The sequence below is a fragment of the Monodelphis domestica genome, chromosome 1 (assembly GCF_027887165.1).
Source record: "Monodelphis domestica isolate mMonDom1 chromosome 1, mMonDom1.pri, whole genome shotgun sequence".
NCBI classification, from domain to species: domain Eukaryota; kingdom Metazoa; phylum Chordata; class Mammalia; order Didelphimorphia; family Didelphidae; genus Monodelphis; species Monodelphis domestica.
Genome location: NC_077227.1, coordinates 247043952 through 247069894, shown reverse-complemented (window position 1 = coordinate 247069894; position 25943 = coordinate 247043952). Strand labels below are relative to the sequence as shown.

The 25943-nt window shown below is 34.5% G+C and overlaps 1 protein-coding gene across 2 annotated transcripts in view; it reads right to left on the bottom strand.

Annotated features, from left to right (window-relative positions):
- The window catches only part of SEL1L (SEL1L adaptor subunit of ERAD E3 ubiquitin ligase), a 75546-nt gene that overhangs the window by 11329 nt on the left and 38274 nt on the right, over positions 1-25943 (bottom strand). For both annotated transcript variants that reach the window (XM_007472690.2, XM_007472689.3), the window contains exons 11-17: positions 25400-25456; positions 21602-21670; positions 19930-20007; positions 14760-14822; positions 5768-5855; positions 5330-5478; positions 1297-1462 (exon numbers count right to left, since the gene is read on the bottom strand). In XM_007472690.2, the coding sequence (XP_007472752.2) occupies positions 1297-1462; positions 5330-5478; positions 5768-5855; positions 14760-14822; positions 19930-20007; positions 21602-21670; positions 25400-25456 (670 nt within the window). The remainder of the gene's footprint in view (positions 1-1296; positions 1463-5329; positions 5479-5767; positions 5856-14759; positions 14823-19929; positions 20008-21601; positions 21671-25399; positions 25457-25943) is intronic.

Sequence of the window (25943 nt, the reverse complement as noted above, 5' to 3'; positions counted from 1 at the left end):
ATTCAAGACCTCTCCTAGTTCTTTATTCACTGAGCCACCTAGCTGTCCCTGGATACTAAGTCTAAATTAGAAGCTTAGCTTCACAGCAGCAACATCCTTTGGTGGATAAAATCTGTATGGCTACAGATACTCTAGGCTTAGCCAGTCAGATCAAGGTAATGTTTTGACCCCTGAGGTGGTAGAGAGAACTCTAGGGAAAAACACTTCATTCTAATGAAAATGGTCAGAAATATATTTAGTCCCCAAAGTCCCTGTGGATCTAGGATACAAGATACAGATCAACATTTAAACCCTTCTCTATGACTAGTGATTAAAGGATTCTGCTTCATTTAATAACATTTAAACTTGTACTTTTGGTAAGTTGCAAACACTATGATTATTAGATGTGCCGGAGTCACCATAATCTGTATCAACTTTCTGTCTTTAATGTCAGGCCACAGTGATGCTCTGAATTCAGGCAGGGATTTCCCACCTTTAAAACAAGAGCTACTTTTTTGTTTTTCCGAAGGTCTGAGGTTTCCCAGGGCCAAATGTGGACCTGTTGCAAAGGGTTGTTGACAATGGGGGGTTAGAGGGAGGACAATGGGAGTAAAGGGGGCCACAAAGTGTCAAGAACAACTGTCATGGATACTTACTAGCATCTTCAGTAGCTACCAGTACAACTAGATCTAATGACTAGGGATCCCTGCTTTAGTGGTCAATAAGAGAGGGAAATGTTACTATTTGCTTAGATCAGTGGTTCTCAACCTCTCAATCTGTAGCAATGAGAATACATAATGCATATCAGGTATTTACATTCCGAATCATAACTGTAGCAAAATTACAGTTTGAAGTAGCCACCAAAATAATTTTTGGTTTGGGGTCACTGCAATATGAGGAGCTGTATTGCGGGGTCACGGCATTAGAAAGGTTGAGAACCACTGGCTTAGATGATAAATGAAATGAGACTGGATACACTCTGGTTAGTTTGGTTCAAAACAAACATAGGAAGGCCACAGAAATTGCTTTCAAATACAGTATTAAAGCTGAGACCTATCAGTTGCTAGGTTTGACATATGAATCAACAATCCCATTTTTTTGATTTCCACTCATTGTATACTGGATCTAAGGATGGATCAGATGGAAGTAGGAACTTAGAACTCTCAACAAGTCCCAGTTCCTGTTACTATCAAGTCCTAAAAATATAAAAGAGAGAAAATAAGAACGAAGATCTCTTCAAGAGAAACAGCTTCTCTGTGACTTTTAACTTTTTAACTAGGTGTGAACTATGTTCTAAATTCAAGCCCAGACCCTTACTCTGGTCCAGAATGAAGGCTGCATTGCTTTGGGCTACTTCATAGCCTTGTTCTGCCAACAGGAGATACTGGACCACAGCAGCATTGGAATCACCATCTTTATAACTGTTGTACGCAGACATGAGCCTCTCAGACCAACGGCCTCTTTCACACACATTTTTAAACAACTGGGGAAAGAGAAAAAAAATAAGTGAAAGGGAAGGTAAGCTTTTCCAGAAAAAAATCTATTAGTCATTTATACTATAATACTATATATATTTAAAAACATTTACCTTCCATCTTACAATCAATACCATGTGTTGTTTCTAAAGCAGAAGAGTGGTAAGGACTAGGCAATGAGAGTTAGGGTCATCCAACTAGGAAGTATCTGAGGACACATTTTAATTCAGGACCTCCCATTTCTAGTGGTTCTCAAATCAGAGTCACCTAGCTGCTCTAAATACATTGAAAAAAAAAATTTTTTTTTTAAAACCTTTACCCTCCATCTTAAAATTAATACTATGCATTGGTTCTAAGGCAGAAGAGTGGTAAAGGCTAGGCAATGGGGGTCAAGTGACTTGCCCAAGGTCACACAGTTAGGAAGTATCTGAGGTCAGATTTGAACCTAGGACCTCTTGTCTTTAGGTCTGGCTCTCAATCCACTGAGCCACCCAGCTGACCCCCAATACATTTTTTAAAATGAACTCTGTAAGTTTTTAAAATTCTGAGGATATTTTTTGATATTTTGGCAAATTTATTCAATTTGCAGAAAATTTCATATATAATATCTGACACAGATTGGCTATGTGACCACGGACAAGTCACTTAATAAACTTGGGGTGAGCTAGGAAACTCTTTAAAACTGTTACAGGGAAGATGTTGACCTGAATTAGTACAGAGTTTCCTTATCCAGGAATTCCCTATGAAATCACAAGTATTATCTCTCTTTGAACTCACCTTAATTTATAATTTCAAGCATCATGGAAAAGTTTTAAAATTGTTTTGAAACCTGAATCTGACATATCACTTGCTTTAAGAACCAGTTTTTTATATGTTATCTTCCTCTCTAGAAATGAAATATTTGGTAATGACATTATCCTGTACTTTAGTTTTAGAAGGGAAAGAGGCTTATAAAGATTAAAACCATTTTTAAAAATCTATCAATTTGTTCAGAATTTATTAGTTTTAGATGAATATTTACTACATTATCAGGAAGAAATTTACATGTGCTAAAGATGAGACTCCAAGAAAGAGAGGCATGTGACACTAGATATATATGGGTTTGAAGTTAGATTAGAACTCCCCATTTTAGGCTGACCCACACCAATGTATGCGCAATGTTGGGAAGTCACTTTCCCTTTCAATGCCCTAGGCAGCTTTCTAAATTGAACCTCCCTATACCAATGAAACCAAAGTTCTGATATAAAAGAAAGTTGGGAGGAGAGGAGGTTAGGACACATGGATAGAACTTATAGGGAAATGGATTCTCACTGTAGAAATATGCAAGACTTTCTAACAAAAAGAGCTCTCTAAACAATGAAAGAGTGCTGTTTGAGGTAGTAAGCTCCTTGTTCCTGGAGGTAATCAAAGGGAGGTTGGAAGATTCCTTGTCAGAAATGTAGAGGAGGGATACAAAATAAACCCACATAAATCATCAGCTTTTCTATATATCTCCAACACAGCTCAGCAGCAAGAACTAGAAAGAGAAATCCCATTCAAAATCACCTTAGACAAAATAAAATACCTAGGAATCTACCTCCCGAGACAAACACAGGAACTATATGAACACAACTACAAAACACTCTCCACACAACTAAAACTAGACTTGAGCAATTGGAAAAACATTAACTGCTCATGGGTAGGACGAGCCAATATAATAAAAATGACCATCTTACCCAAACTTATTTATCTATTTAGTGCCATACCCATTGAACTACCAAAATACTTCTTCACTGATTTAGAAAAAAACATAACAAAGTTCATTTGGAAGAACAAAAGATCAAGGATATCCAGGGAAATAATGAAAAAAAAACACATATGATGGGGGCCTTGCGGTCCCTGACCTTAAACTATATTACAAAGCAGCAGTCATCAAAACAATTTGGTACTGGCTAAGAAACAGAAAGGAAGATCAGTGGAATAGACTGGGGGAAAGCGACCTCAGCAAGACAGTATATGATAAACCCAAAGACCCCAGCTTTTGGGACAAAAATCCACTATTCGATAAAAACTGTTGGGAAAATTGGAAGACAGTGTAGGAGAGACTAGGAATAGATCAACACCTCACACCCTACACCAAGATAAATTCAAAATGGGTGAGTGACTTAAACATAAAGAAGGAAACCATAAGTAAATTGGGTAAACACAGAATAGTATACATGTCAGACCTTTGGGAAGGGAAAGGCTTTAAAACCAAGCAAAACATAGAAAAAAATCACAAAATGTAAAATAAATAATTTTGACTACATCAAATTAAAAAGCTTTTGTACAAACAAAACCAATGTAACTGAAATCAGAAGGGAAACAACAAAGTGGGAAAAAATCTTCATAGAAACCTCTGACAAAGGTTTAATTACTCAAATTTATAAAGAGCTAAATCAATTGTACAAAAAATCAAGCCATTCTCCAATTGATAAGTGGGCAAGGGACATGGATAGGCAGTTCTCAGATAAAGAAATCAAAACTATTAATAAGCACATGAAGAAGTGTTCTAAATCTCTTATAATCAGAGAGATGCAAATAAAAACAACTCTGAGGTATCACCTCACACCTAGCAGATTGGCTAACATAACAGCAAAGGAAGGTAATGAATGCTGGAAGGGATGTGGTAAAGTAGGGACATTAATGCATTGCTGGTGGAGTTGTGAACTGATCCAACCATTCTGGAGGGCAATTTGGAACTATGCCCAAAGGGCGACAAAAGAATATCTACCCTTTGATCCAGTCATAGCACTGCTGGGTCTGTACCCCAAAGAGATAATAGACAAAAAGACTTGTACAAAAATATTCATAGCTGCACTCTTTGTGGTGGCCCAAAACTGGAAAACAAGGGGATGCCCATCAATTGGGGAATGGCTGAACAAATTGTGGTATATGTTGGTGATGGAATACTATTGTGCTAAAAGGAATAATAAAGTGGAGGAGTTCCATGGAGACTGGAACAACCTCCAGGAAGTGATGCAGAGCGAGAGGAGCAGAACCATTGTACACAGAGACTAATACACTGTGGTATAATTGAACGTAATGGACTTTTCCATTAGTGGCGGTGTAATGTCCCTGAACAATTTGCAGGGATCTAGGAGAAAAAAACACCATTCATAAGCAGAGGATAAACTGTGGGAGTAGAAACACCGAGGAAAAGCAACTGCCTGAATACAGCGGTTGAGGGGACATGACAGAGGAGAGACTCTAAACGAAACTCTAATGCAAATATCAACAAAGCAATGGGTTCAAATCAAGAAAACATGTAATGCCCAGTGGATTTATGCGTCGGCTATGGGGGGTGGGGGGAGGAAAAGAAAATGATCTATGTCTTTAATGAATAATGCTTGAAATGATCAAATAAAATAAATTTTAAAAAAAGAAATGTAGAGGAGGAAGTATATTTGTCAGGAAGGAGAAAGAATTACAAGATCTCTAGGGTTCCTTATAACACTAAAAAGGTAGGTATGATGTACAATTCATAGCACTGTACCTATAGTTCCTTCCTTGTATTTGTCTCACTCTCATATGATAACTATGCATGTACATATCTTTTCCCCAAGGAGTTGTAATGAGATGTTCTATATCTGTCTCCATATTCCCACATAGCCCCAATGTCTGACATATTGGTGCTGATATGAAATACTGAAATGTTGAGCCTTCATGGCAAGTGTGTGACTCATATCTTAGTAGGAACTTTAAAGAACTAACCCCTTAAATTCCTTCACACTTATCAAAATGTGCATTTATTCATGGTCCATTTCCACTCTAGGGGTCTTGTCTACAAAAAGAGGACACATTTTCTGCTCTACGAATTATCTTCACATATACAAAATGGCAGAAAGAGAACTCACCTCCACTGCAGTATGGCATGATCTCATTACTCCAGTGCCAGTAGCATGCATCTGGGCCAGATTATAAAAAGCCAAGATATGCCCTCCTTGGGATGCTAAATTGAAATATTTCAAGGCTTGTTTATAATCTCTTTTGACTCCAATGCCATCTGCAAGAAAAATTACATCCAATGTCTCTAATATTGGTCTAAAATTAGGGTTATTGTAATAGCAACAGAGAAAATAGGGTAAAAATCTTATTGGAAAAGAGCACTTATAAATTAGCTAGATTAACATCCATAGCTTACAAAGGCAAACAGAACATCTCAAAGAATGCATTATTACAGTAAATCACTGGAAGTGAATTGACAGTATATATAGTTCCTATTGTATAGTCATAGTGCCACCTAGTGGAAAATTCAACAAATTAAATACTGTAATATTTATTACACTACTTACTGTAATACATAGAGCCCAGCTGAAGTTGTCCATCTACCCATCCTTGTTCAGCGGCTTTTTGAAAATACTTCAATGCCAGATCATAATTCTGTAGAAAGATGGGTCAAGTCATTTGACAGTTTAAAAAGATGACAAATAACCAGGTAAGTAATTCACGAAATGGATTGGGGGAAGTACCTGCATTTTAGAGGAACAAGTAAGAACTATGTATTTGTTATTTTAGTAAAAGATAAAAAGGATAACATCATATCTGTTTTCCCCCCAGTTAACTGTGTATTAAAAATACTTATCCTCTAAGGGCTAAAAAGTTTGAGTCTAAAATCATATTTTCCCATTAATGTTAATAACTCATATACATCTCACTTTAAGATTTAGACATTCCTCACCTAAACTGTGTGAAGTTGTTTTAATATATCATACCCATTTTACAGATAAGAAAAAAACAGAACAGAGCCACTGACAGATTAATGACTTGCCCAGGATCACATGGCTCAAAAAAGAATCAAACCCAGGAAACATATTTCTGATCTCAAGCCCAGTACTCTCTTCACTACACTATCTGATTGCTACATTAGTTGCTTTGAATAGAACTATATAAGTAGTATATTGGGTCTTAATTTAAGAAATGTTTTTAACTTTTTTACTACATAGCATGCTATAAGATATGAAGAGGTATCTCTGTACCTTAGTTTCTCCAACAGTAAAACAGAGACTAACCCTTGCTACTATTTTTCCAAACTAGGAAGTTGATAAAATGCTATATATATTCCCTGGAAGAATACAACGTACACTGTATATATTGCAGCATTCAAATAAATACCACTGCTAACTATCAATTTTAGTTTTTAGAAATGTCTTTGAAGGTTTTGGTTTACAAAATACTTGAGTTAATGAAAAACCTAGAGCTTAGATTTCAAATAAATAAGAGTTTTTGCTACTGGGCATTTGACTTCCAGTAAGTACTAATAGGAGAATAACAGGAAAAATCCTACTTTTAATCAAATTAATAGACCATTTCATTTATTTGTTAGAGATGGATTACAATGTATAAAACTGCTAGAAAATCACATTTATAATCTTCATGGATTTTTAAAGAAGAAACAACTAGTGCATAGTTATTAGTCTTATGAAAATCAGTGTTTTGAATAAATAACAGCAAATAAGAGAAGCCAGGAGACGTTGTGCGTATGCCCTCCCATACTCTATTTTCTCTCAGCACTAGTGTCAAGAAGCTCTTTATTGAGCTGGATAAAAGCAAACGCTTTTTATTCTCTTTTGAATGAGCTTGGTATAGCTCATTCAAGTGAAGAAAATAAATGGGGATATATAAAGTTGAGAGATACATGAAGATATACAAAGTTGGGAAATTAATGAAGGTATGTAAAGTTGAGTCAGTAGGGCTTAATGACTAAGTAGTGGGGTTCAAAGAAAAAGGTAAAATATTAACAGAGATTTGGTCACAGCAAGTTACATAAGCAATTTGATTGTTCTGCCTGAAGGAGGCAAGATTTCCCTTAGGAAAAGTACTTTCATATGTCTTTCAGGGTTAGCAAGATCTTGTGCACCCATAGGTCTTTGCACTAATAAGCTTTCTAGAAGTACAACAAAATTAATTAGTCCTATGGCCAAAATTCCACAGTAGCTTTTGTTATGGGGTAATTTGAGTATCATAAGTGGGTGTACAGGGCATTGAGTAGCTAAAGAAAAAAACAAAACACTGCCCTCAAGAAACTTACTTACATTCCACTAATGAGATACAATATATATGCAGATAATTAGAATACAAAATAGACAGTGAAGGAGTCAAGGAAAGGATCAAAGTGTTCTAGGAATGTAATGTTGGTGGAGCTATGAAGTGTTTTATTTGTTCCAGGATTACAACTTGGAATTAGGCTAGGAAAATAGCTAAATTGTCCCTAACTTTAGCCCTAGTGATTCCACTACGATGCATGTCCCATAAGGAAGTTAAAAACAGATTCAAAGGCCCACTACCTATCAAAATATTCATAGCAGTACTTATTATAATAGCAAATAACTGGAAAAAAGTAGGTACCAATAGATTGGAGACTGATTGAAAAGATAGATATATGAAATGTGCAATAAGAAAAGGCAAATATTAGGCATGTAAAAAACCACAGGCAAATTTGTATGAAGTAATGCCAAATGAAATAAGCAGAGCCAAAGGAACCATATCAACAACTAGAAAAAAAGTAAATGAAAGATCATTAAAAAGTCAAATTCTAAATGGAAAAAAAAAACTAAGGAAAGATAAATTAAACATAAAATCCTCTCTTGCAGTAGGGTAAAAGACTACTAGGGCACAATATTATATACAAATATATATGATTAGACATGGTTACTGTATTGAATGTTTTAAATTATTTTTATTTGTTTTAAGGGAATTTTCAATTTGGGATATGTGTATACAAAATGACTGATAAAAAACAAAAGGCATCCACAAATTTTTTAAAAAGTAAAAAAATGAAGTAAATTCACGAATCAACTTTTATAGGTTTTTCTGAGCAATTTAGCCAAATAGTGATATATATATATCACTATTATATATACATATATATAATATTTATATATATTGGCCTGCTATTGCATTGTTTACCAAAATAAAATAGTATTGCTACACTGAGCCAACAATTCACTTTTGAATCTCTCAATTAACTTGGTTGGCCTGCTTTAGGCTAAGTGACCAGGCCTCCATTAACATGCCCTTTGGTTTGCCTGTACAGTATTGCAGAAAGGGCCTTACTATTTGGGGCCTTGAATACAGCGATTCTGGAGAGCCTCTTACCAGGGATGACTTGACACTAAGGAAAGAAAAAGACAATAAAGAAGAGGGGGAATATTGAAATTATGAAGAGCTGAAGACTTTTAATCTATGTTTACAAAATTACTAATGAGGCTACTGATGGGGAACACCACAAAATTATATACACACTCCCATTTTACTCATTTTTCATTTGTGTTATTGTAGTTATTCTTTTCTTTCCAATACTCTTAGCTAACACCCTCATTCAAAAGCTTCTTTCGTGGATGGGTGATTGTGATAGCAAACTAATAGATATCTCTGTAGCTAGACATTATTCCCTCCAGTATATCTTATAATTGTTATTTTAATCTTTCAAAAATGCCATTCTTATTTTTAGTCCCCTGACTAAAAGCTTTCAGTGATTCCTCACTGTTTACCAAATTAAGTCCAAAATTCTTTGCCTGGTATTTAGGTTTTACAGTGGTGTTCTGATCCTGAGGCCAATGTGAATAAAAATGACTGCTGACAATCTTACTAGTCTTACTATTATTTACCTCATCAGAAAGCCCAACTCTCCCTTGATGCTTCAAACTGCCATCACTTGTTTACATTCTAAGCTATAGAAGGGTAAAATATATAGAGTTCCTAGTTCAATCCCTGAATTTTATTTATGAGGAAACTCAGGTCTTTAGAGGTTATGACCTAATTTGAGGTCTCCAAATGATCTAAGCAGAAATCAAGGTTTCCTGACTTAAAATACCATGCTCTTTCTACTACACAACACTGTCCAGGGTCATTCAGGGAGAATATAATTGATAATAAGCTAGGAAAGCCTGTTCCATTCCCTAAACACCTAGTGAGAAATAAGCCTTCTTTTGTGCTACCATTACTTCTCCCTCCCTCTGGAATTAGGTCATTACTGTGGTCATCCAGAAGTTGCTTACTACCTCCTTACCTCGCAATTCACATTTCTGTTCTGCTTGGTCCCAAAAGGGAAATTCAATCAGTAGAATCTTTCAGTTTTAACAGACAAGCTGCTTCATCTCCTACATGAAGTATACTGTAGTCTATAAAGCTTGATCCCACATCCTCCATGTCATTTCCTGAATATCAATCTCCTTATTCTGTCTGCTTTTGCAAAATTAACTTGCTTTCTTGTTCTGAACCTTGACTTCCAAGTGGGTGCAAATCTAGATTTTCACTATTGTCTTGAGCTAAAGCTAAGCATAAAGAGTTTGGAATTTTCTTTCTAGTCCTCAGCTACAGATCTAATTTCCCTCTCTTCTCTTCATCTTAGAACCATAACCAATGTCTCATTATTATCTCTTATTCTTTTCTCCTTTTTCATAGTCTCTGAAAATGAGGTAGTCCTTGCCAAGGCCAATTTTATGTGTGTCCTTAATTCCTGTTCTCCTCTTGGCTTTTCCAGTAACTTGTCCTTTCAATCATCATTTCTTGTCCCTCTTCCAATCTTCAATCTCTGTCTACTGGTTCCTTCCATACTCTACCTTTGAACATAATCAAAGTTCTTTAAAAAAAAATCCAAACGACCCCACCCCAAAACCAAAGTAAAAAACAACCCCTTCACTAGACCATGCCATTCCCTCAACACTATTTTCCTATATCTTTACTTGATTTCTCAGTTAAATTTCTAGAAATGGGGGCAAAGGGAGTGGTAGGGGCAGAGAAAGGGATCAAGAGGGATCAAGAAAGGCTTTAAATAAAAGGTGATGCTTGAGCTGTATTGTGAAGAGAGGAATTCTATGAGAGGGAGTGCATGCTGGATACATGCATTGCTTTTACTTCCTCTCCTCCCACTCCTTCCCCAACCCTTTGCAATCTGTTTTCTAACCGTAACCAAAACTGCATTCTTCAAAGTTATCTACCAATGATCTTATAAGTAGCAAACTTGATTATTTTTTTTTCTCTTGGTGCCCTTCCTTCTTGCCCTCTCTACAAGACTCGACATTGTTGATTACTCTTTCCTCTGGGTTTCATGACTTGACTGTCTTCTACCCGCCTGACCACAATTTCTCAGTCTCCTTTGATGGCTCATCATCCACACCATACCCCTTATCTTGTGGGAATTCCCCAAGATTCTGTCCTGAGCCCTCTTTTCCCTCTATATTTTTTCTCTTAGTGAATTTATCAGCTCCCATAGGTTTAATTATCATCTCAATCCAAATCTTTCACAGATCCTTAATGCCTGTCTCTCTCTGCATTGCTAAAAGGATGGCTATTGGACATTTCAAAATAGATATCTCTGAGACATCTCAAACTCAGTGTGTTCAAAACTTGAACTCATTAATTTTCCCATTAAATCCATTCTCTTTTAAGCTTCTCTACTTTTGCTAAAGGCAACACTGCTTCTAGTTTCTCAGGTTCATAACCTCAATTCCTCCATGATCCTCATTCCACATGTTTAGCTAGTTGCCAAAGCTTAGTTGCCAAACCTCCATGACTTCTTACAATCTAATTCATTCTTACTACTCAGTCACTAACTTAGTTAAGCACTCCTCCCCTCTTGTCTAGATTATTGCAATGGCTTCCTAATTTGTCTCCTTACTGTACTTCTTTCTCTATTCTAATCCAACCTATACACTACTGCCAAATTGATTTCCTTTAAGGGCAGATTTGAACATGTTACTCTTTCTACTTAAACTCCAATGGCTCCCTACTGCCTCTAGAATAAAATAAAATTTCATCCATTTAGTGTTTTAAAAGTTTTCTCAAAATCTAGCTCCAACTGACTGTTCTAGCCTCATTATATATTACTCCCCTTCCTGCATTTTAAGACTGAGCCAAAATGGGTTTCTCTATGTTGCTCTCACGTCACCCTACTTCCCACTTCTTCCTTTGTATCAGCCATCTACCAAGGCTGAAATATACTCTCTTCACAAAATCTCTTTTTTCAAGACATAGTTCAAGCCCCCTCTCTCTTTTTAGAGGCAGCTAGGTGATATAATAGGTAGTAAGGTGAAAGATTGGATAGAACACTTAAGAGTCAGGATGATGTTCAAATCCTGCTTCATGAATTAACTGTATAACTTGAGTAATTTACTTAGCCAGTGCCTCTATCTGATTGGTAAAATAGGGATAATGATAGTATATATCTCTTATATTGATTGTGAGGTTAAAGTGATGTGTTAAAAAATACTCTGTAAACTGTAAAGTATTATAGAAATGCGATTATTATTATTATGAAGTATTTCTTGATCCTAACTGCTAGTGTTCTTCTCCATAACAATCTTGAATTTAACTTATTTTTATTGTTCTCTTTTTATTTATTCTACATATAATCATATATATATTTGTCATTTAATCAGATAGAATGTAAATTTTTTGAGAGTAAAGATTGCTTATTTCTTTGTATTTGTATCCACAGTATCTGGCACATGAGTATAAGTTTAATAAATGCTTTTGACTGACTATCCACCCTTCTTGTTCTATCAAATTACTAGCCCTGCTAGTAGAGAGCTGACTCTCTCCTAATTATGGGTAGATCTTGAAAAAGACATATTATTAAAATTATGGGGGAAAATTGGACATATTTAAAGGTCTATAATTGGGCATAACTATTTTGTCAAAAGTCTCAAGCTATATTTTTAACTTATCTTTTAAACATTATGAAATATTTCCCCACATCTACGGTGTTTGTCAGACTAGCACTCTAAATTGAAGTATCTTCTGAAATGAAGAATTATTAAGCTTCCCACTAATGGAGAATGAACAACCTGATCAGAGGTACAGAGGTGGGAAAAACAGCACCTATTGAAGGGATAGTGAGTAAATCAATTTGGCTTTAGTGAAGAGTTTGTGTAGGGAAACAGAAGAAAATAAGTTATATCATTGTGTAAAAATTTATAATAATTTCTTTCATTACCTCTTCATTTGTTATAAATTCTTTAAAAATTTTTTTATAGTGGTAATTTGGTTTTCTTCTGTCATTTAATTTTTTGTGTAGTTCTCAAGGTAATTAGAATTCTGATGGGTCACTTGTCTCTTCTTCCTCTATCAGAATATAAATAATTAATCATCTTTTAGCCCCTTCTAATTGATCAAATATATTTATTTTTCTAGGTTTATCTTAACTCCTCTGTCTGTGTTTCAAGATTTCTACTTAGCTCTGGTCTTTTCACCAAGAATTTTTGAAAAACTTTCATTCCATTAAAAGTGCATTTTCCCCCTATAGGGCTATACTTAGCTATTTTTTAAAGGAGATGTTATTATTAGCTGAATTTTGCCTTTTGGAATATCATATTCCAAGATTTCCTCTTCTTTAAATAGTCAGTGCCAAGTCTTATGTGATCCTTGCTGTAGAATTCCTTTGTTTTTAGACTTCTGGATGCCTGTGGTAGATTTTATTTGATTCAAAAGTCATGTTTTGGCTGTGCCATTCCTGAAAATTTTCATTTTTTGGATTTTTTAGGAGGTTAATGAAACCTTTTAGTTTCCCTTTGCTCACAGATTCTAATAAATATGGACAGTTTTCATTTGTGATTTCTTAAAATATGCCATAGACTTCTTCTAGGTAGTGATTTTCTGTGAATCTGATGATCCTTAAATTATTATTTTTTCCCTCTATTTGATAACTCAGATATTTCAAATAGACACCATATATATATATATATGTGTGTGTGTGTGTGTTTTTAGTTTTTCAATTTTGTTCTAAGATCTCTTCTTGTTTCATGAAGTCATCAAGTTCTGTTTGGTCTATTCCAATTTTTAGAGATTGATACTTTTGTAAGGCTTTCTACCTGCTATTTCACGCTATTTTTTCTCTTTTAACTTTGAGTTAATTGTTTGTCTCTTGATTTGTTTCTTCTAAGTAACTTTGGCAATCTTTTTTAAGTTAGGTCTTTTATTCCGAGGGTCTCTTTGTACTTATTGTGGAGCTACCCTCTTCTGGGTTTTCATTTGGGATGTCTCAATTCATAATATTTTATCATAGTGCTTAGTGTCTTCTATTTACTCAGTTGACAGTAGCTTCAATTCCTGATTTGATAATTTATGTTAGTACCATAGGCTGTTCTCTACCCTCTCCCAGCTCCCATCTCCCACCTTCTACCCCATTACAGAATGTTATTAACTATGTCTATTCATGTATTCTACATCCTGTACTCATGGAGCAATTTTTAAAAATTGGAATGATAGTATCTTATAATTTGTATATTCCACATCATTTAGCATAGAGCTGTCATACACAGTGAGTATCTGACAAAGACTGACTATTTAGGGTACAACAAATAAGACACTTAACTGGAATATAGTTCTCGGAGAATGTTGTCTCGAGAGAGAAAAATAAGATCTAGATTTTGGAAGGCCACGAATCGCAGATTAAGGAGTAAGCCTCTATCTAAGGAAATGGGAACAAATGAAGATCTGATGCAGGATGCGCTATATCTACAGAGATATTCTGGGAAGATTAATGCCTTTTTATTGTCAACGAATAGTATGTCTATACCATCATAGATTCAGATAAATATAATATATTGTTATAGAGAGTAATTGTTTCATAGGTAGATGCCAGAAAGAGATCTTGTACAAACTCTTGTTACAAAAATATTAGAGGACAGTTATTTTGGTACATTCCCTGGGATATGTAAATAGTTAGGTAGAACTTTTCTTTGAAATGAAATTTCTTGAAATTATGTTTTTACCTATATTTTTAAAATGAAAAATAGTATTTAGGAAAAGGAAATTTTAATCTCACAGGAAATATTATGATCCTAGGTATCCTTAAAGAGGTAACATGAAATAGTGGAAGGAGTACTAGATTTGGAATCAGAGGTTCTAGGTTCAAATCTGGACTGTGGTACTTATTACTATGTGACCATTGGAAAACCATTTAATGTCTCTGAGGCCCAGTTTCTCACCTGTAAAATTAGGGGTTAGACTATGCAGACTCTATGGTTCCTTTCAGCTATAAATCCATGATCATAGCCTCTCTCTGAAATATATGCGAATGTATACAAAATAATAATACAATACCCCCTCAAAATATAGTTAATTACTATGGGGGGAAGTATAAGAGAGGAAGATTATTATAAAAACAAGAGAAGGGTAAGAAAAAAAACAATTAAACAAATAATTCCTGAGTGATACTAAAAGGCTCACCTTTGGCTGATTACGTTTTCTTCCCTCAGGAAAACTAGGCAAGATCTAAAGAATAACTAGTCAACTTTTTAAGTAGCTCTTTTAATTGAGAGAAATGTTAGAATGACTGCTTACCACTGGAACTCCTCTCCCATACAAGTAAGCCATTCCAAGTCCACTCTGTCCAACAGGGTTGCCCTGTGAGAGATCAAGTCAAAGGATAGTTAAAAAAATATAAAATACAATCCATTTGTAACAGAATGTAACCTGTAAATTAGATATTAAAGGACTGCAAATGAAATAATATATGTATATACAGTAGGGTTCTTTTATCTATAATTTGGTTATTTCTGGTTTCAGCATTGTAGGAGGTGACAGTAGTTTGTTGGGGTAAAATATAACTTCTGATTTTATTTTCACTTTTTTCCACTGTAAATGTCACCTTTTTTTGAGGGGAGAGGGAGGAATGGGAGGATATGGAACACCAAAAGAAGAGGCAGTAAGGAGAAAGAGCACATATATATATGGAGTCAGCAGGTATTCACTTATATCCACAGTTTCAGTTATCTGTAGTAGGTCTTGGAACATATCCCCTGCCCTACTGTACATTATTAAATGCTCAAATTCAACTATAAAATATTTTCTTTTCAAGGACTAACAATATTGAATTCAGGACAACAGGAAATTTTCAACAATTTTTTTGTAAAGAAACAAAATAACTTTTTAGTTGCTTTTCTGATAGATATTATGTTACCTGTTCATGTTACTTTTATGACCAAACTGAAATTGCTACTGTTTTCTACAAAATGAGACTGTTGTAGCCCCATATAAAAACAGTAGTTTTCAATTCAATTTTTTTTCTGTTAGGGAAGATGTAGAAATATACATATATGTTTTTTCCTTAGCATTCCTGAGGTGATTAAAATAGCAATAACACTTCAGTGATTTTGCTAGGGCAAAGTTGCTACCAGAAGTTAGGAAACAAACTAGAAAAAGGTGAGCAGGAAAGTCTATCATTGCTTTGAGCTCCAAAGGACAAAAAGCAAGTAATGATCAGTTAAAAAGCATTTATTAAGTGTTTCCTAGGTGCCAGGCACTCTGCTAAGGGCTAAGAACATAAAGGCAAAAATGAAACAGTCCCTACTCTTAAAGAGTAAATGGATATGTAATATAAACTACGTGTGTATATGTCAAAATTAATGCAAAAAAAAAAAGGTAATTGAGTATGAAATGGAATAAATGAGTATGAAAAAGGTGGTGCTTAAGCTTATAGAGACTTTAGGGATTAGGGAGCTTAATCAGTCAATCAACAAATATTTATTAAACACCTATTATGTGCAAGGTTCTAAAATTACAAATATAGAGATGTATATATTTGTATGTATACACATAAAAGAATTAGGGAAGGAGAATACCAGCAGTTGGAGAAGGATCAGGAAAGATTGAATTCTTAATCTTTTTTTCTTTTTGGTCATGGAGCCCTTTGGCAGTCAAGTAAAACTTATGAATTCCTTTCTCAGAATAATGTTTTTTTGATGTTTAATAAGACATAGGGGTTACAAAGGTAGTCAACAGTAAGTAAAAATAAAGATACCTTTTTTTCACATGGAAATTCATGGAGCCCCTTAAATCTACCCACGGATTTCACTGTGAAGAGCTAAAAATGTCAAATGGAGTCTACATACATAGGGGGAGATATTACTATTGCTTCCTATATACAGGAGTTACAGCACAAATTACGTGAACTTCATGAATCCGGAGCTGCAGTACAAGCTGGACCATTAGACTTTTCTCTGCATGACCTGAACCCAGGAGATAAAGTTTATATCAAGAATTTCAAGCGAACTGGAGCAACTCAACCTTCATGGGAAGGACCATTCCAAATATTATTAACTACTCCAACATCTATAAAGATTGGAGAAAGAGACTCTTGGATTCACTGCTCACATGTGAAGAAAGCATCTTCTGCTGAGACTGATTGACTCTATCATATCATATGAATTGTGACTCTATCTTATCATATGAATTGGAGATAATAATCCATAGACAAATGGATGCTGTTTTTTTTTCAAGAATATATTGAATTACTGATTTTTTTCTTATTTTTTCTTATTTCTTTTCTTTTATTTTTTGATCAGAATATTTGATTTTTTTTTCTCATTTTTTGTACTGAAGGTACACATAATTAATATTAATATTATTTTTCCCTGCAGTAATACAAGTTAATATATATACTCTTGCTATAATATCAATATATGCCTAAAAGCTTTAAACTATGGGAACCTGCCATTTATTGATAAAATATTATAGGACTGTGATAATGTTTGTGTCTGATTCCAGGAAAAGGGATAAAAACAAGGAGCACAGACTAAACCTGAATAGTGCCAATAGAGCACACAAGAAATATTAAAGTGAGACTCGAGGTTGCGACGCTTAACTTATGTTTAAGTCGTAGGACTTCCTTGTATCTACACTCTTTTCAAAGTACTCAAACAAGTACAAAGCTTGACTATCATGCTGGCTCCCTATATCCCTGAGGAAAAAAATCAGACAAGGGAATGACATTTCCCCATCAAAATAGAATTCTAATTCTTTTCTTCTTATATTATGGCAACTTCCTGTAGTCTTGGCTACAAATGGCTAAGTGAAATATTACTGCATTCTGTCCTACATACTTGTAGGATAGAAATTACTTTAAACTGGACCTATACAAGGTCTATTTTGAATTTTTCTTATGTTTTTGATTATTTTTCTATTCTTTTGATAATTGACACATACACCCCCATAACTGAACATTGCATTCTGAGCTAAACTTGATATTTTTTTAATACTTACTTCAGGGGGGATTGTATTTTAATTTAAAATCTAAGAATTTTTGAATTTTTTTGTTTGAGATTGTATTTTTATAAAAATCCAAGAATTTTGTTTAATATTTTACTTTTATAAAAAAAAATTCAAAAATTTTGATTGATTTGATTTGAGAAAAGATCTTCAAGAAAGAAGCTTGAAATGTTTATATCCAGAGAATGAACTGTTGCAGAAAGATGCCAAAAACCTACACTTCATCAAGAAGATCAAGAATGAACTTTGGATGTGATTGATTGATTGGACTGAACTTTTGATTGAACATTTATTGTAACTGTATACATTTATGCCAAAAGGGACTGCCCCTAATTTGGCTTTCTGTCAATGCGCCTGGCAAAACATTGGTTTTGCTTTCTTTTCTTTTCTATTTCCTCTCTCACTATTCTAATTTCTCTTAGAAAATTGAATATTGTGTATATCTTTAGTTAGAAGTAAAATTAGAACTACAAAATGATTATGTTAAATGATCAATGGGGAGACTAGTCTCCCAATGATCATCAGGGGGGATTGTAAACCTCAAAATTTCTTAGACTTATAAAATGTTGGAAATTTCATACTTGAAAAATTTCCTATTGATAGTGGGTCTTGTCTATTGGAATGTGAACCCCATTGGCATGAGAGTTTCCTCCTCCTCCCTTCTTAAGACTACTTTAGGACAGAAACCTTTTGCTGAACAATGGAAAGGACTTTGACCTATGCTTAAGCATAGAACAGGAATTTCTTTGAGTCATGATTGATTTTAGAATTGATACAATGGAGATACTTGGAATCAATCTCCACCCTACTCAGTCCTAACAGGATTGAGGAAGGGCTGCAGCATAGATCAAAATTTCATTATTCCAATCTCTACCCTACTCAGGTTAACAGGATTTAGGAAGGGCTGTAGCAAAGGATCAAAGATTTAATTATTTGAAAATATGACCTTCAACAGACATGTGCAAAGCCAGAGACCTCTGGGCGGTCCTGGGTTAAGCTAGAGCCTCCATTGGCACAGGGAAATTGATGGACAGTGATTGGTAGATGTGAGAACTGAGGGGAGGGAACTTGGATGGTTTCCTTAAAGATAGAGCTGTCTGAAGACTCAGGGTGGTGGTTGAGGAGTTTGTCTGAGTGGTTAGAGTGTGCTCTGAGAAGCTTGCTCTGAAGGAAGCTGAAGGTGGGGGCCTCTGAGACTGTTTCTCCATTTTGGTCACGTGAGTAATAGGAACTGATCTCTTTTCTTTGCCCCAGCTATCTAAGGGCTTGGGCCTTTTGGCCCAGCCTAAACAGAAGGGGTATTTAAGCCCTATTCCCTTCTCTCCCTTTTCTCTCTATCTCTAATTCCTTTCTTCCTCCTGTTGTAATTAAACTCCATAAAAGATTGACTGCTGACTTGAGTTTTCATTTAGGAATTACATAGCTGAATTCCTTGGTGACCTTAAATTAATATATATCAGTCTTTTAAAGTGATTTCCTTGTCACAATTACTATAAGAGGTGGAAGTGATGAGGAATTGCATTCTAGGCATAAGAATGAGACAGTGAGTGTTATGTATAAGCAACAATAATACGGGGAGTTTGGCAGAATGTATGAAGAAGAGTAATAGGTCTGGAATAACAGGTTAGGGCTAGATTGTGAAGGGATTTAAATTCCAAACAAATGAGTTTTTATTTGTTCTTGAGGATAACAGGAAGTTTATGGATTTTATCAACTGTGGAATGATACCATTAGACTTGCATTATCCCAAACAAAAAGGGAAGGAGCCAAAAGTACATCTAAAGTGCCAAAGAAAAGTATTTTGGAAGCATTACTTTGTAAGACCTTGCATGCACCATTTTCCAGCAATTGTCCTGCAAGGAAAGAAGTGAATCTCTTGGGAACATCCTGGATATTTGTGGATATATTGGACTTCTCATACTCTCTTTGTTTAAAGTCATTTTATTTAAAAAGAAAGCTTAAGGTAATGTCAACACAATTTATGATTTTCAGGGTTCCAAATATAGTTTATGGGTTAAATATTTCAGTTTTCAAGTCTTAAGGGCTAGGCAATCAGGGTTAATTTAAGTAACTTGCCCACGGTCACAAAGCAAAGAAGTATCTGAGGTTATATTTAAACCCAGAGCCTTCTGACTCCAGGTCCGGTGCTTTATACACTATACTACAGCTGCTCCAACTACCTTAAGTGTTAGAAATAGAGTACAAAGTAAGGTGTCTTTCCATTCCAAGATTAAAGCAAAATACTTCCTTGATAGGTAAAATCTCTCAATGGAAAAAAAAAAGAGGAATTCAATATCCAAATTTCAAGGTGTTATCCTGTTCTCTCAAAAGAATTCCTTTAAAAAAATTTATTTTGAACATTTTCCCTTACCAATTCAAGTAACTCACATAAAAAAAAAAAAAACTGGAAGTAAATCCCTGTAGTTGGTAAATTTTGTCACACACTTGATCCTGATTGTCTTACCATATCAGCAGCTTTCTTAAAGTAATGTAGAGCTGTCTCATTACTCTGTGGTACAATATCACTTCCTTCTGAATACATCTGGGAAACAAACACCAGTTTAGGTAAGAGCAATAATGTCTCATCAAAACCTCTTATTTCTAATTTAGCATTTCCATTTTCCTTACAAGATTTTTAAGAATATTGTCATCAAAACTTACTTCCCTTAAAAAAATGTAAAGGAGCATTAAGTAAATGAAATATCAAAAGCCCAAATATTTTAACATTCATATATATATTTTATATCTCCTTTAAATGAACTAGTCTCTAACAAAGCATATACAATTCTGTTTCCAGAAGTTTCCCAGGGCAAGTCATTTTTTAATCCCTACTATAAAAGGAATCTCTTTTCCAGGGACCTCTAACTTAGGGCAACATAACATACAAATTAATCCAAAATATCCTAAACAATAGATTGTCAGGAGTGCCTGTGTGACATAGGCCATAAAGTAAAATCAATACAGAGAATAATCAAATACTATTCTCACTTGAATCAAGTCACCTTATATAAGAGAAAATGAAAATAACACAATGAAAATGAAATATCTCACAACCTAACAATGGCAAGATTCAAAGGGATAATAGAAAAGTTCTCATTAACCTTGTATGACAGCCAGGAAAATTTGATTGTAGTGGATGGAAACACTGTAATTTAAAATTATTAAGACCAAATTGCTTTTGGCCATCTTGTACATGTTTTATTTTCCTATGTACAATAGCCTTTGAAATGTCCTATGTAAACCTGCTTTTATGAATTATGCTAATAATTCATTTTTAGTAAATTGTTAACATAGTATCAATAGTTAACATGTTGTAATAGGGTCTTAGGATCATGCCAGTAAGTCACTAAAACATATTTTTTCCTGCTACAGGGAAACCCCCCCCAAAATAACTGTAGTTTAAGAACTGGGTGATGGCTATCATGCCAGGAAATTTGTGGCAAATACTAATTACTGTTTCTCATTATTGGAAGGATGGTTACAATAAATACAAAAGTTTCAGCTTATTAACAAGAAATGTAAAAAATTTCAAGAAGTCAAATTTTTCATAATCAGTGGTGCAGACTGATTACATGAAAGCAAAGCTCTCCAATACCCTAATAATACATACATAATAATAAATACAAACACTACAGATACCAGGAGAGATTCATTATCTAACAACTGTAGGGAAAATTGGACAGTGTTGTGGAAGAAATTAGATTTAGACCAATCCCTCATATCTTATACAAAGATATGTTCCAAATGAGCCCAAGACCTGTATATAAATGGTCATAATATAAAAGCATTAGTGAAATGTGGAAAAAAAATTACCTTTCAGATCTAAGATAAAATGGAAAATTTTACTACATTAAAAAGGTTGTGTGTATCTGTTAAAATGGAAACTGGGAGGGGAGGGGGGAGAATCTTAATAGTTGATTTAAAAGGGGAATAAACCCCCGAAAGGAATTGTGTACATTTTAGTTTAACAGGTTTAAGAAAATCTCAATGATTCTTTCTACTTAGAACACAATATAATGACCTTTTAAGGAAGGTTTAATTTTAAATTTATTTTTGGCAACGCAAAAGACAACATATCAGCTAAATACACAAGGACATATTTTTACGGCTTAAGATATTCTAAAGATGTACAGTACCTTTCCCAAGAAGGCCATGGCATGTGAATTGCCAGCATTGGCTGCTAAATTGAAGTAGTCAAAAGCTCTCTATGGGGAAATAATTTTAAGAAATGTTTAGTTCTTTTTATATTTTTGAAATCTTTCAATGAAAATAACTTTCTTATAAATCGAAATATATTGTAGTGGTTTGAAAGAAATATAAAACAATTTATCCAATAAGATTACAAAATGGCAATCTGTTTAATCCAGAAGCTATTTTGTCAAAGTCTTAACAAGAATATGTCAGTAAAAGTTGTTACAAATGCAGAGAAATTTGCCATGTCACCTAAGCTTACTACCTATGAATATTTCTTTGGATACATTATCAGGATAAGAACCACAGATTAAGAAAGAAACCTACTATTTATTCAATTTGTTTTAACTTTAGCTAAGACTAGGCAAACTTTTGCATGTGTGTTTCCATGTGCATGTGCTATGTACATATATACATATATACCTGTGTAAGATTGAGATTTACTTAAAAACCTAAAAAAGTAAAAAATTCTTTTTGTTGTAAAGATTCTTAAATCTACATACAATTAATATGCTGGCTATATGAAATACCCAGGATCACATAGCCAAGAAGGTTCTGAGGTCAAATCTGAACCCAAGACTTCCCATTTCTAGGCCTGGCTTTTATTTACTGAGCAATGAAGCTGCCCCTCTCATAACTCTTTAGTACAATGATAATCAGCATTCCAAATAACAACACCAAAAGCATGGTAAAATACCATCAATACTATATTAATAACAGAAAAGTGAAATTGTATATTTTAATTCTTTATAAATTAGAAATCTTTAATTAATCAGATAAAAAACATTGTTGACTAATGTAGCTTTTCCTCCCCACCTGATTTGTTTCCTTTTTACTCTTTTTTACTCTGGAAACTATTTTCTAATAAGAATCCCAAGATACACATCTCTTGTCACTTACCTAAAAATATCCATGTCTACAATACTGTGAACAATGTAAGCCTGAATACTTAGCATGAGGAACTAAATTTATTACCCTATATGGTTAAGCTTTGACTGCAGGGATGTCTTTGTATTTTTATTCTTTGGCTTCCTCAATGTCTAATTAGATATTGGTATTAATTTTAATCTGTGTTTTGAGTAATATTAAGTAATACTGGCAGCAGCAGTGACTTAATAAGGGATAAATTTCAAAAGAGAAGATGAGCTAGTCACATACAGTTAAAGTGAAGGATAATAGAAGGAGACCTTGGATGCTGCACTGGTACTCTGAAGATATTAAAATAATCAGATAAAGAAGTCTAAAAGAAACTTTTATGGAAAGGCATGGGCAAGAACAGCACAAGAAGAGAAATAATGGGAAAGTGAAATGTAATAAATGTATAAAAACAGATGAGAGAACCAGGTGATTAAGGAAGAACTGGGAACTATCTGAAAATCAGCAGCAAGGAGAGGCAAGGTGAAATGGTTTCTTTAGCTAATCATATTTTCTTCTTATGGATGAGCTTCTGGTTACAGCTTTCATTTGCATTAGGACAGACCACTGATGTGCTAATTGTTAATGAAAGGCAGCTGAGCAGGCTAACTTATCCTACTTTAAAAGAAGGCAGAAGCCTACCTAAAAAAAATTAAATCTCCATCAGAAGCTTCCTTTACATGAGCCATAGCATTGAAAGAGACAGACTAAATGGAAGGTAACAGAGGTTAGTCAAGAGAGATACCAAAAAGAAGACAAAAAATTTACAGGGAGCTCAAGCTTCAAGGAAGGATAAAGGAATTCTGCAGATTATGCTCAGTGTTTGTATTTCTGCTATTACCAAATAACTTGGGCAATATATACATAAAAAAGTATAAGCTGGGTCTTAATCCTAGATCAAAGAGGGATAAAGAACTGGAGAACATCCCTATTATCCAAATTGTCACAGACACTAAAATGTTCCTTGAAATAATAGAAGAGTTTCAGAGAGGAAATAAAGAAAAACAGGCCTGAAGAAGGAAATGTTATCTTTTTTCCAAAGTTTTAAGATGGAAGAAGATGAAGTGCTAATAGGAAAGAAGAACCACTAACACTTGAATCTAAATAATTTCTCTGGTTGAAGCTTTTGTTCCAGAGAGGGAGAACTGGGTTATTTCTGACATATTTTTGGATATTCAAGTAATGTTGACCACAAGAGGTTGTGTTCTGCCTCCTTGGGGATCTCCAAGCAGTGGCTAGATTGACTAACTTGTCAGACATGTTTTCTATCATTCTTTTTGTGTGTGGATGGTACTTGCTGGCTCTGGTGATCCCTTTCAACTCTCAAATTGTATGAATCTGTGAATATCTAGATCTAATAAGCATCAAGAGGTAAGAAGTTATTCAGTAAAAGAGGAAGAAGAAATAAGTAGTATTGGCGCTAAGAAGTTCTGAGGTTGCACTTTGTTGACCTTATTTAAACAAAAGATGGTAGGTAAGGGGAATGCTGTAGACACAGTAAACTTAATTTCAGCAAAGCATGTGACAGTCTCTCAGGCTATATCACTATGGTCAATATGGAGAGATATGAGCTGGGACTGGATGATATTGCAGTTTGGATGAAAAATTTAGCTCCCAAGGGCCAATAACTGAGGGGTCAATGTCAACCTAGAAGGTGGTCCCTAGCAAAGAGCTCCAGAGATCTGAATACTTTGGATGAAGACATAGACGATATGCCTGTCAAATTTGCAAATGATATTAAGGTGAAAGCAATAGCTAGCACAGTAGATGATATAATTAAGATTCAAAAGTATTCTGATGGACAAGAATGATGCACCAATTTTTACTAAGCTACTGATAGGATATAAATGACATGAAATATGACAAAGAAAATCTAATGATATCTCAGCTGTACAGAGAGCCTTATATTCAATCCTGTTCTGACCACTTCTGTTGTTTAGCTGAGGGTGTTAAATGTGAGGAATGACAAGGACAACCTTGGGCATGTCCACTGGCAATTAGAATGGTAAGAGGAATAAATACCATATCATACTAGAATTGGTTAAAGCAAGTAGGGATTTTCAGCAAAGGGAAGACTTAAAACAGAACATAAGACAATTACATTTTGAACTACAAGGGACTTTAGGAAGTCATCTTATCCAGCTCTTTCATCTTATGGAGGAGGAAACTCAGATCTGGAGAGAACTGCCCATAGTCACAAAGGTAATAACTGGAAGAGCAAGATCCTCAGATTTCAGATCTGGTATTTTTCCAATAAGCCAAGTATAACAGCAATAATTAATGGGCTATTATGTGAAAAGGTCTAAAAATTGGTCTGCCTGGCTCAAGGAGACAGATCTAAGAGCAATGAGTGGAACTTGGAAAGAGGCAGCGTTTGCCTCAATGTAATAAAACAAACAAACAAAAAAACTTCCTCACAATGAAATCTGTCAAAAAGTAGAAGGAATTTATGCAGGAAAAGGTGCTTTTGCCCTTACTGGAGTTCTTTAAACTGACAGTGGATGGTTATCTAACAGCAATGCTGCAGAGGAAATTTTAGGTCATATAACCTACTGGATAGCTTTTGACATTCCTTAGAATTCCTAGATTTTGTGAAACCATAGATTCATCTAAACAATTTTTAAAACAATATATTTTAAGTAGCACATGCTCTCCCTCTCTTCACCATCCATTAAAAGGCAAGAAATATGATACTTTTATATACATATATAGTATTAAAAAACATACATCTAAATAATTCTTTGGACTCTCTTTTTGCAGCCTTCTCATCCATACTTTATTCATTCAGAGGTCTAGCTAAAACATAAAGTGCAATAAAAGCAAGTTACCTGGTGGTTTTGCTCTACTCCTCTCCCTCCATGCAAATGTAGCTGCCCCAGACCAACCTGAAATTTAAGAAAAATCACAAGTAAACCTGATTGGTTAACTGAAGAACTTTGGGGACTAGATTTGGTGTCAGTAGAGATGTGGGTTCAAATATCCTCTGATATTTATTCATTTTGTAAACATTTAGGCTCTCTAAAATTCAGATGAATGTAAAATGGGTATAAGAAGACTTATTTTTATACAACCTAGGGTTGTTGGGAAGATTAAATAAGAAAACAGATGTAAAATATTTGTAAAACCTAAATCTTTTAAAAAAATATTTTAAAGTTTTGAATTCTAAACTTTCCCTCCTTTGCCCCTCCCCAAATCACTGAGAAGGCAAGCCATATGGTACTCATTATACAGATGAAGTCTTGCAAAACATATTTTCATATTAGCTATATTGCAAAAAAAAAAAAATAAGAAAAAAGAAAATAAAAAAGTACTTCAGTCTGCAATCAAAGCTCAATAGTTTTCTTTCTGGAGGTGGATAGTATTCTTCATCAT